Source organism: Salvelinus namaycush, chromosome 35 (assembly GCF_016432855.1).
Source record: "Salvelinus namaycush isolate Seneca chromosome 35, SaNama_1.0, whole genome shotgun sequence".
In the NCBI taxonomy this organism is placed as follows: domain Eukaryota; kingdom Metazoa; phylum Chordata; class Actinopteri; order Salmoniformes; family Salmonidae; genus Salvelinus; species Salvelinus namaycush.
In genome coordinates this window covers 1,401,867-1,414,707 of record NC_052341.1, presented here as the reverse complement: position 1 = coordinate 1,414,707, position 12,841 = coordinate 1,401,867, and the positions used below count along the sequence as shown (strand labels likewise).

Here is a 12,841-nt window from a genome sequence, read left to right as displayed (position 1 = left end):
TATAGCTTGTGTCCTAAAAACGTGTGGAACCCTAACCTCTGACCTCTTGACTGATACTAAGGTATTGATATATCCAACCATGACGATGGTTTCCTTCATGGTTTCCTTCATGGTTTCCTTCATGGTTTCTGAAGGCCCTGACATTTTATTTTTAAATCTAGATTTCGTTTAAAGGATTCTTTATTTAATCCATCCGAAACAGTACGTCACATTACGTAACCCCATTTTAGAAATAAATGTCATAATCTCCTATTCAGCGAATCATTATCATTATGTCGATGTTCCCAGAAAACAGGATTTTAGCAGATTTCCTTGTTCGCGTTGTAGTTTTTTTACATGACATAATATTTGCTACTTGTATCCATTGACAGTTTTCTACCTCAGCCCATAAGCTAAATTAAAGTGACTGTTATCAGATTATCAGACAGAGGTCAGAGATTCTGGTATTTGCCATGAATGTTGTCATCAATGGCAGCCTCACATAGGTGTGTGTTTTCTCTGACAGGGTGCGAATGCTAAATTTAAACTGAGATTGGTGGGGCCTGGTCGTGTACTCAGAGTGGTGCCCCAGACGGTCCTCAATGAAGCACAGGTCACCATCATCGTTGAAGACTCTACTGCCATCGATTACGAAAAAGGCAAAACCTTAACATACAAGGTATTTCAGACCGTCTTCAGCTGCACTTATGACAGACTGGGATATCAAATATTTGATCCTCGGAGGGACACTGTCAAATGGATTTGGTTGAACGTTTTTATAAAACAGTGCAGAAATTACCAGGTATTTACACAGTAAGAAATTACAATGGTTATTATACAGTAATAACCTATGAGTTACTTAATATAATATAAGAATAATTTAGCACTCTTTTATCTAAAGTGACTTACTGTAATGCTTGCATATATGTTTTATGTTTGGTCCCAGAGGGAATCCAACCCACAATCCTAGGCGTTGCAATCACCATATTCATTCCGTAATATATATTTTGTTACTATAGTACAACAGCAGGAAATAGCCCTGAGTAATTGATAGATTTGACATGTATTTTTTCCCCCCAACACAGTTACTAGCGATGGAGATTGACACCCTTGAGAGGTTCAGTGCCACGGCTGATATTGTGATTCATCTTCTGGACACCAATGACAACACTCCCAGGTTCACCTCAGAGTATTACGTCGCACGTATCCCGGAAAACTCCCCCGGAGGCTCCGACGTAGTGTCTGTCACCGTGAGTACATCTGGATTATTCAACTCTACTCAAAAGGCCACTGCCAGCTAAATATGGTTACGTATAATCTCCCAACAATAAACCACCGATAGATGAATATTAATGGTTAGGGTTAATTGGAAACTGAAAGGAAGCAGGGATTTTCAGCTTGTAGGAGTTCCACAAAATGTGATATTTTGCCAGGAGAGAACTAACACCTGTATGATTGACCTGCAGCATAGTGTCACTGAATGTTGATATGAATTGGTAGTGATATATTGCTTTCTTCATACAATCCTCCACGAAATGCACTTAACTATAAGTCGCTCTAGATAAGATCGTCTGCTAAATGACTCAAATGTAAACAGAAACTATGTAACCAGATTCATGCTGAAAGAAATACAAATTACTATTGAAACAACGATGATAACAATGTTGAAATAAAGTTAATATTGGACTATTATTTATTTTGGCATGAATCTGCTTCCGTAGCAGTATTATTATTCATACTGGTATATTACTAGTAGTAAATGTTTAGCGGGAATTACAGTTTGGTGAGATGGAAACAATCCCGTTAGGATTTATCATGTTGACCTCTACCCTGTGATGTCCTTGTGTGGCTGTGTGCTATTCACCCCAGGGAATTGGATAGAGCCTAGTAGACAGCCCCTGCCGGGGTGAAATCCCCCTCACACCGTGTATGACCTTATCCTCACACTGTTCCAATCAGCTAATGGAGAGTCATTGTATGACCTTCTCTCAGGAGTTGACTCCCTACTCAACAATATTGTCCACAAAAAAATAAGTTGTTAATATTATCATTAAATGGATACCATTATATGGTTATACATTAATTATGGATAAATAAAATGTTTGATAAAAGTTTATTTCCGGTGCGGTTACATTATTTTTTGAAGAGCCCGGAAATTCTCGTGAGCTTGATGTGCATGAGTCCCAACATTCTGACTCCTCTCCTCTATGCATTCTAACTTCTACTGTTTCCTCTAGTCTACTCTATGTTCCGTTCCAGTATTCTAGCAGCATTCTAACTTCTACTGTTTCCTCTAGTCTCCTCTATGTTCCGTTCCAGCATTCTAACTCCTCTCCTCTATGCATTCTAACTTCTACTGTATCCTCTAGTCTACTCTATGTTCCGTTCCAGTATTCTACCAGCATTCTAACTTCTACTGTTTCCTCTAGTCTCCTCTATGTTCCGTTCCAGCATTCTAACTCCTCTCCTCTATGCATTCTAACTTCTACTGTATCCTCTAGTCTACTCTATGTTCCGTTCCAGTATTCTACCAGCATTCTAACTCCTCTCCTCTATGCATTCTAACTTCTACTGTATCCTCTAGTCTACTCTATGTTCCGTTCCAGTGTTCTACCAGCATTCTAACTTCTACTGTATCCTCTAGTCTACTCTATGTTCCGTTCCAGTATTCTACCAGCATTCTAACTCCTCTCCTCTATGCATTCTAACTTCTACTGTATCCTCTATGTTCCGTTCCAGTGTTCTACCAGCATTCTAACTTCTACTGTATCCTCTATGTTCCGTTCCAGTATTCTACCAGCATTCTAACTCCTCTCCTCTATGCATTCTAACTTCTACTGTATCCTCTAGTCTACTCTATGTTCCGTTCCAGTGTTCTACCAGCATTCTAACTTCTACTGTATCCTCTAGTCTACTCTATGTTCCATTCCAGTATTCTACCAGCATTCTAACTCCTCTCCTCTATGCATTCTAACTTCTACTGTATCCTCTAGTCTACTCTATGTTCCGTTCCAGTATTCTACCAGCATTCTAACTTCTACTGTATCCTCTATGTTCCGTTCCATTATTCTACCAGCATTCTAACTTCTACTGTATCCTCTATGTTCCGTTCCAGTGTTCTAACAGCATTCTAACTTCTACTGTATCCTCTATGTTCCGTTCCAGTATTCTACCAGCATTCTAACTTCTACTGTATCCTCTATGTTCCGTTCCAGTATTCTACCAGCATTCTAACTTCTACTGTTTCCTCTATGTTCCGTTCCAGTATTCTACCAGCATTCTATCTTCTACTGTATCCTCTATGTTCCGTTCCAGTATTCTACCAGCATTCTAACTTCTACTGTATCCTCTATGTTCCGTTCCAGTGTTTATACCAGCATTCTAACTTCTACTGTTTCCTCTATGTTCCGTTCCAGTATTCTACCAGCATTCTAACTTCTACTGTATCCTCTATGTTCCGTTCCAGTATTCTACCAGCATTCTAACTTCTACTGTATCCTCTATGTTCCGTTCCAGTATTCTACCAGCATTCTAACTTCTACTGTATCTGTAACGGCGTTCCTCCTCCTCTTCATCCGAAGAGGAGGAGCAGGGATTGAACCAAAATGCAGCGTTGTGTGATGACATGATTTATTTAAACAAGACGAAAAAACGAACTACACTTGAATAATTAACAAAACAAATAAACGATGTAGACAGACCTGGACGACGAACTTACATGAAACACGAAGAACGCAATAACAGGAAAACTGACTACATAAAACGAACGAACAAACAAAACCGAAAACAGTCCCGTGTGGCGTAACATACAGACACTGACACAGGAGACAACCACCCACAAACAAACAGTGTGAAAACACCTACCTTAATATGGCTCTCAATCAGAGGAAATGAAAACCACCTGCCTCTAATTGAGAGCCATATCAGGTCACCCTTAAACAAACATAGAAACACATAACATAGACTACCCACCCAAACTCACGCCCTAACCGTCAAACACATACAAAATAACAGAAAACCGGTCAGGAACGTGACAGTATCCTCTATGTTCCGTTCCAGTATTCTACCAGCATTCAAACTTCTACTGTATCCTCTATGTTCCGTTCCAGTATTCTACCAGCATTCAAACTTCTACTGTATCCTCTATGTTCCGTTCCAGTATTCTACCAGCATTCAAACTTCTACTGTATCCTCTATGTTCCGTTCCAGTATTCTACCAGCATTCAAACTTCTACTGTATCCTCTATGTTCCGTTCCAGTATTCTACCAGCATTCAAACTTTTACTGTATCCTCTATGTTCCGTTCCAGTATTCTACCAGCATTCTAACTTCTACTGTATCCTCTATGTTCCGTTCCAGTATTCTACCAGCATTCTAACTTCTACTGTTTCCTCTATGTTCCGTTCCAGTATTCTACCAGCATTCTAACTTCTATCCTCCAGTCTACTCTATGTTCCGGTCCAGTGTTCTAACTCCCTTTTTCTTGGTTGCGTTCCAGGCCAATGATCCAGATTCTGGCCTTTGGGGTGAAGTCAAATACTCCATCTATGGTTCCAGAACTGATTTGTAAGTATAGTAGAGTCCTGCCAACACCAATGATTGTTGGACATGATGATCTGTGTAAAATCACTTCCTCAGTTGATGTGGAGCCAGTTGAATAGATCAAAATGGGCAAAAATGATCACTTATACAATATCATTATTCGTGCCATCTGGTTATGTGTTGGGACAGATTATTCTTTATATTGGGACATTACATTACATCCCTTTTTTTTTTTACCCTTAAGTGTGACGTTACTGTACTTATGTGTGGGAAATTGTTCTTCAACAGGAAAAGTTAAAAAAATAACTGGAGTGCGTTCTTAAATAATCTCTTAGATTCTTCCCCTTTGATTGTGAAATGGGAGCAGCCAGTATCCCAGTATATTGTCTTGGCTCTGCTGGTAGACTGTAGCTCCTCTCCTCTCTTCTGTAACAGCTTCCTCTAAGATGGCAGCAAGATACTGACTGGTTAATCTCGTAATTGGATTGTAGGGTAAGAAATAGCCTGCCAGGCTTGGATGCCTCATGTAGAGAGGGCCAATTAACATGCAATGTGACAGCTGGAACTCTGATATGGAAAGCAAGGCAGGCAAGCTGCAATACAGGCAGTACATTGAAAAAATAAGTGTCAATTTATCTTCCAGTTTTGCTTGCCGTCTTGACACGGGAAGTCAAATTCTAAATGTGTGAAAGTTAACAGGTTGCTTTGTATTTGTTAATTTTCACAGGGAATATGTTGTGAAATGAAAATGATTGAAAATGGCTGAATATGTGCCGCTTTCACAACATTGGACATACAAAATGTGTACTGGACAAATAATTACCTTTGTGGATAATACAGAAAACTTTATCCAGCATCTGGACCACAGGACTTCTTGACAAATGTTTTACCACAAGTTTTAATCCAAGATTAAACTGTAGCGCACAGTACATACAGTGCATAACATTGACTGTTACATAATTGCCAATTGACTGTCAATATCCTACCAATATACTCTTAATATACTGCCAATATACTGCTAATATACTACCATACTGTCAATATTCTACCAATATACTCTTAATATACTGCCAATATACTGCTAATATACTGCTAATATACTACCATACTGTCAATATTCTACCAATATACTTCTAAAATACTGCCAATATACTGTTAGTATACTGCCAATATACTGTTAGTATACTGCCAATATGCTGCTAAAATTCTGCCAATATATTCTTCCAATATAATGCTATCATATAGCCAATATACTCCCAATATACTACTAATATACTGTCAATATACTGCCAATGCACTCTCTGTTGTGTATTCCAGGTTTCTCATCCATCCGTCTTCAGGCATCATATACACCCAGGCCTGGGCCACTCTGGATGCTGAGGTCAAGTCCAAGTACAACTTCTACGTGAAGGCAGAGGACACAGAGGGAAAGTACAGCCTGGCGGAGGTGTTTGTCACTGTCCTGGACATCAACGACCATGTTCCAGAGTTCGATGACAGCCTTGTGGAGCGGACCATGGTCATTGGTGCACCTGTTAGAGTAGAGGTATGTACAGTAGCTATAAGATAAGACGACAGTATTATATAGATCCCTAAAGGAGGTATGTACGGTAGCCATAAGATAAGACGACAGTATTATATAGATCCCTAAAGGAGGTATGTACGGTAGCCATAAGATAAGACGACAGTATTATATAGATCCCTAAAGGAGTTATGTACGGTAGCCATAAGATAAGACGACAGTATTATATAGATCCCTAAAGGAGGTATGTACAGTAGCCATAAGATAAGACGACAGTATAATATAGATCCCTAAAGGAGGTATGTACAGTAGCCATGTGGTGTGTAGAGGTGTTCCCTAGGGGTTCACTGGCCATCGGTCCGGTTTGGTCCTAGTTAATACTGTATGAATCATTACAACCCTAGTTAACACTGTATGAATCGTTACAACCCTAGTTAACACTGTATGAATCGTTACAGCCCTAGTTAACACTGTATGAATCGTTACAACCCTAGTTAACACTGTATGAATCATTACAACCCTAGTTAACACTGTATGAATCGTTACAACCCTAGTTAACACTGTATGAATCGTTACAACCCTAGTTAACACCGTATGAATCATTACAACCCTAGTTAACATTGTATGAATCGTCACAACCCTCGTTAACACTGTATGAATCGTTACAACCCTAGTATACACTGTATGAATCATTACAACCCGAGTATACACTGTATGAATCATTACAACCCTAGTTAACACTGTATGAATCGTTACAACCCTGGTTAACACTGTATGACTCGTTACAACCCTAGTATACACTGTATGAATCATTACAACCCTAGTAAACACTGTATGAATCATTACAACCCTAGTTAACACTGTATGAATCGTTACAACCCTAGTTAACACTGTATGAATCATTACAACCCTAGTTAACACTGTATGAATCGTTACAACCCTAGTTAACACTGTATGAATCATTACAACCCTAGTTAACACTGTTTGAATCATTACAACCCTAGTTAACACTGTATGAATCGTTACAACCCTAGTTAACACTGTATGAATCGTTACAACCCTAGTTAACACTGTATGAATCGTTACAACCCTAGTATACACTGTATGAATCGTTACAACCCTAAATACACTGTATGAATCGTTACAACCCTAAATACACTGTATGAATCGTTACAACCCTAGTTAACACTGTATGAATCATTACAACCCTAGTTAAAACTGTATGTTGAATGTTTGTCTTTGTTGGATGATAATTACCTGAAATGTAAAATGTGAGCGTATCCAGAACCGCTTCAGTATATATACAGTATATATCTATATTTAAGTAATGTGTTTGGTTTTGCCGCTTTTTCCTTGTTTCATTCAGGCAATAGATGCCGATGCAGGGTCGCCCAACAACATCATTGAGTATTCCATCATGCAAGCTGAGCCGAACAATATCTTCGACATCAACGCGGAGACGGGAGAGATCAACCTGAAGTCGTACATCAAGTCCATGGAGATCGTGCAGAACATCACCAAGCAGAAAGACTGCAGGTGGTCTCTGGTGGTCCAAGCCCGGGACCGAGGGTCTCCGTCCTTCAGCACTACCGCCGTGGTCAACATCGACATCACTGAGGCGGTAAGTTCAATGTTTCCTGACCTTAACCCTAACCTTAGAGTTATAACCCTAACCTAAACCTAACTCAAACCTTAACCTAACTCTAGCCCTAACCTTAACCTAACTCTAACCTTAACCTAATTCTAACCCTAACCTTAACCTAATTCTAACCCTAACTGTAGAGTTATAAACTTAACCTTAACCTAACTCTAACCTTAACCTAACTCTAACCCTAACCTTAACCTAACTCTAACCCTAACCTTAACCTAACTCTAACCCTAACCTTAACCTAACTCTAACCTTAACCTAACTCTAACCTTAACCTAACTCTAACCCTAACCTTAACCTAACTCTAACCTTAACCTAACTCTAACCTTAACCTAACTCTAACCTTAACCTAACTCTAACCCTAACCTAACTCTAACCCTAACCTAACTCTAACCCTAACCTAACTCTAACCTTAACCTAACTCTAACCCTAACCTAACTCTAACCCTAACCTAACTCTAACCCTAACTCTAACTCTAACCTTAACCTAACCCTAACCTTGACCTAACTATAACCTTAACCTAATTCTAACCCTAACCTTAACCTAATTCTAACCCTAACTGTAGAGTTATAACCTTAACCTAACTCTAACCTTAACCTAATTCTAACTCTAACCTTAAACTAACTCTAACCCTAACCTAACTCTAACCCTAACCTAACTCTAACCTTAACCTAACTCTAACCTTAACATAACTCGAACCTTAACCTTAACCTAACTCGAACCCTAACCTAACTCTAACCTTAACCTTAACCTAACTCTAACCTTAACCTAACTCTAACCTTAACCTTAACCTAACTCTAACCTTAACCTAACTCGAACCTTAACCTAACCCTAACCTTAACCTAACTCGAACCTTAACCTAACTCGAACCCTAACCTAACTCTAACCGTAGAGTTATAACCCTAACCCTAATCTAACTGTAATGCTGACCCAATGCTCCCTCTAAACTGCAGCTCCCCACGACTGCCACTTAGAAATATCAGTCCACAGAGAGAAGCAGGAGATTGAATTTTCACTCAACTTTCTAGAGCAGTGGTCACGAACCGGTTGATCGCGATCGACTGGTCCATCTCCTAGGCATTCCTAGTCGATCGCCAAACATTTCTGTAAAAAAAACAACAACAATAAAGCCTTGTGTTCCTATTTTAGTTTATTTTAGTCTTGTGCTGTTAGTGGTAGATGCACCAGATTCAGCTGCCTTGCGCGCTGGGTAGGAGAACTGTTGCCATTTTGAAAATGTCTTATGTCTGAAGGACCCGTAGATAAACAGGTTAATGCCCTGCATGTTTTCTGGGAATGTAGGCTTACATTGAACACCACACATTGGCTGCTATTGTAGGCTGAATGATAGAACAGCTATGTCCATGGTCAAATGTTATGGGATGCATTTTCTCCATTGTTTTTGATGGTAGGCCACTCTGGTAGACCTACAATATGATCAAATAGCCACAACAGCCTACCTGACCACTGTTAAAACTGTAACTTAAAGTGGTTACAGCCTCAGTGTTTACAGTAAAACTGTAACTTAAAGTGGTTACAGCCTCGGTGTTTACAGTAAAACTGTAACTTAAAGCAGGTACAGCCTCAGTGTTTACAGTAAAACTGTAACTTAAAGCAGGTACAGCCTCAGTGTTTACAGTAAAACTTTAACTTAAAGTGGTTACAGCCTCAGTATTTACAGTAAAACTGTAACTTAAAGCAGGTACAGCCTCAGTGTTTACAGTAAAACTGTAACTTAAAGTGGTTACAGCCTCAGTGTTTACAGTAAAACTGTAACTTAAAGCAGGTACAGCCTCAGTGTTTACAGTAAAACTGTAACTTAAAGCAGGTACAGCCTCAGTGTTTACAGTAAAACTGTAACTTAAAGTGGTTACAGCCTCAGTGTTTACAGTAAAACTGTAACTTAAAGTGGTTACAGCCTCAGTGTTTTAGCCTCAGTGTTTACAGTAAAACTGTAACTTAAAGTGGTTACAGCCTCAGTGTTTACAGTAAAACTGTAACTTAAAGTGGTTACAGCCTCAGTGTTTACAGTAAAACTGTAACTTAAAGTGGTTACAGCCTCAGTGTTTACAGTAAATGCGCGCTGGAAGTTGCACAGAAGTTTCACAACGTTCAAGTTTGTGCTCAGCAGACCTGAAATTAGCTCTGTGTCAGTTTCTTTTTTGCTGACTACGGCTGTGGTGAGCATCGGCATCACTGGGTTGTAAGAGTTTAAACCTAAGTTACCTAGCCCTTACCTTAACTAACCCAAACCCTTAACTAACCCAAACCCATAGCCTTCTAACCTTAACTAACCCAAACCCTTACAATAGCCTTCTAACCTTAATTAACCCAAACCCGTAACTAACCCAAACCCATAGCCTTCAAACCTTAACTAACCCAAACCCTTACAATAGCCTTCTAACCTTAACTAACCCAAACCCTTAACTAACCCAAACCCATAGCATTCTAACCTTATCATAGCCATCTAACCTTAACTAACCTAAACCCTTACCATAGCCATAGCATATTTTAAACAGTTTACTATACTATACTGAAGTAAAAAACATGAAGTCATTTATTTTCAGGCCCAGTGTCTATTTGAGCCCCTTTGTCAGAAGAACAGAGTAATCTCTCATATCAACCCAGAGACCCAGTAGCTGTCAATTGCAGTGCTTTGTGAACCTGTCACAGGAACTTAATCCTCATCAGAAACATGCTAGTGAACAGATGGATCAGACAGTTCCTGATGAGCCCACCGGGCAGGGCACCACGTAGGGAATAGATTGTGATTTGGGTCACATCCTAAGCCTCTATGATCAACAGTCACAGCAGGCTGGGATGAATGGATCAGCGTCAAAGCATATCTCGTAATATCATCTTTGCCAGTTAACAGATGTTTTTATCCAAAGTGACGTACAGTACAGTGAGTACATACTTGATTAGCGCATTAGCGTATGAGCTTCCTGTGGGAATTGAACCCTCAACTTTGGTGTTGCTGGACCCATGCTTTTACCAACTGAGCCACAAAGGACCACCTGCAGTCATCATGTTGCTACTGTTATAGAGATGTAGTCTGTCTGGGGCTCCTCTGTCAGTACTGTTATAGAGATGTAGTCTGTCTGGGGCTCCTCTGTCAGTACTGTTATAGAGATGTAGTCTGTCTGGGGCTCCTCTGTCAGTACTGTTATAGAGATGTAGTCTGTCTGGGACTCCTCTGTCAGTACTGTTATAGAGATGTAGTCTGTCTGGGGCTCCTCTGTCAGTACTGTTATAGAGATGTAGTCTGTCTGGGGCTCCTCTGTCAGTACTGTTATAGAGATGTAGTCTGTCTGAGGCTCCTCTGTCAGTACTGTTATAGAGATGTAGTCTGTCTGAGGCTCCTCTGTCAGTACTGTTATAGAGATGTAGTCTGTCTGAGGCTCCTCTGTCAGTACTGTTATAGAGATGTAGTCTGTCTGGGGCTCCTCTGTCAGTACTGTTATAGAGATGTAGTCTGTCTGGGGCTCCTCTGTCAGTACTGTTATAGAGATGTAGTCTGTCTGGGGCTCCTCTGTCAGTACTGTTATAGAGATGTAGTCTGTCTGGGGCTCCTCTGTCAGTACTGTTATAGAGATGTAGTCTGTCTGGGACTCCTCTGTCAGTACTGTTATAGAGATGTAGTCTGTCTGGGGCTCCTCTGTCAGTACTGTTATAGAGATGTAGTCTGTCCGGGGCTCCTCTGTCAGTACTGCTACTGTTATAGAGATGTAGTCTGTCTGGGGCTCCTCTGTCAGTACTGCTACTGTTATAGAGATGTAGTCTGTCTGGGGCTCCTCTGTCAGTACTGTTATAGAGATGTAGTCTGTCTGGGGCTCCTCTGTCAGTACTGTTATAGAGATGTAGTCTGTCTGGGGCTCCTCTGTCAGTACTGTTATAGAGATGTAGTCTGTCTGGGGCTCCTCTGTCAGTACTGTTATAGAGATGTAGTCTGTCTGGGGCTCCTCTGTCAGTACTGTTATAGAGATGTAGTCTGTCTGGGGCTCCTCTGTCAATACTGTTATAGAGATGTAGTCTGTCTGGGGCTCCTCTGTCAGTACTGTTATAGAGATGTAGTCTGTCTGGGGCTCCTATGTCAGTACTGTTATAGAGATGTAGTCTGTCTGGGGCTCCTCTGTCAGTACTGTTATAGAGATGTAGTCTGTCTGGGGCTCCTCTGTCAGTACTGTTATAGAGATGTAGTCTGTCTGGGGCTCCTCTGTCAGTACTGTTATAGAGATGTAGTCTGTCTGGGGCTCCTCTGTCAGTACTGTTATAGAGATGTAGTCTGTCTGGGGCTCCTCTGTCAGTACTGTTATAGAGATGTAGTCTGTCTGGGGCTCCTCTGTCGGTGCTTGGATCATCCATGTCTGACCTCTGATCTCACTGCTTGCCTACATGCTTTGGACCAAAATGGTGAATGTTTAAAGTGTTTGATAATCTAGTCCCGTGATTAAAAGTATTTCTCTTTGTGCTCTTTTACAGACTCAAGTCAATGGGCCTATGGCAGCCTTTTTATTGCAAAGTAGGGACAACCCAATGAAGGCACTTGGCATGGTCGCTGGTGTCATCAGCATATTGGTAGGGGTCACTGTCTTGATCTCCACGGCTACGTTCTTGCGCAACACCAAGTCCAACAGGATAATGCCGGCACGTCGCATCGTCATCAGACGGAGACCGCCAAGGGACCGCAAGCCGTGGACTTTTAACGTACCGTTCCGTGGTAGCGGAAACGACTCGTCGAACAAGTTCATTGTAGGCGACCCGGAAGCAGGGAGTGTCAACATCAACATCAACAACAAAAGCGGCCCCCGGTGGTCCAGGTCAAAACCCAAACCTACGCCCCCTAGAGCTCCCTGCCTGCCCCCTCCGTCCTGCCCTCCTCCATCCTCCAACCCCAGGCCCAGTGAGAGGCCCCGGCCCTGGGCAGCAGTGCCCACCGTCTCTGGGGGTCTGACCTCCACTGGTTCCAGGAGATCCAGCCAGAGCAGGGAGATCAACATCGGCTCTGACACTTCTAGGATCCCCGTCAGCTCAGCCCTGGTCTCTGAACTCAAAATGAGACTAGAGCAGAAAATCATTGAGAGCAACTCAAGCTATTATTGAACCCGATAGTTGTAGTGTGTGCTTGCACTCTAACCAATCTCTCAGTA

The 12,841-nt window shown here is 41.2% G+C and overlaps 1 protein-coding gene across 1 annotated transcript in view; it reads left to right on the top strand.

Moving 5' to 3' along the window:
- Positions 1 to 12,794, top strand: part of LOC120029343 (cadherin-related family member 1-like) — a 44,232-nt gene extending 31,438 nt beyond the window's left edge. The window contains exons 12-17 of the mRNA XM_038974577.1: positions 506 to 658; positions 1,065 to 1,229; positions 4,478 to 4,545; positions 5,839 to 6,067; positions 7,410 to 7,664; positions 12,174 to 12,794. Coding sequence (XP_038830505.1) covers positions 506 to 658; positions 1,065 to 1,229; positions 4,478 to 4,545; positions 5,839 to 6,067; positions 7,410 to 7,664; positions 12,174 to 12,794 — 1,491 coding nt within the window. The remainder of the gene's footprint in view (positions 1 to 505; positions 659 to 1,064; positions 1,230 to 4,477; positions 4,546 to 5,838; positions 6,068 to 7,409; positions 7,665 to 12,173) is intronic.
- The last annotated feature ends 47 nt before the right edge of the window (positions 12,795 to 12,841 follow it).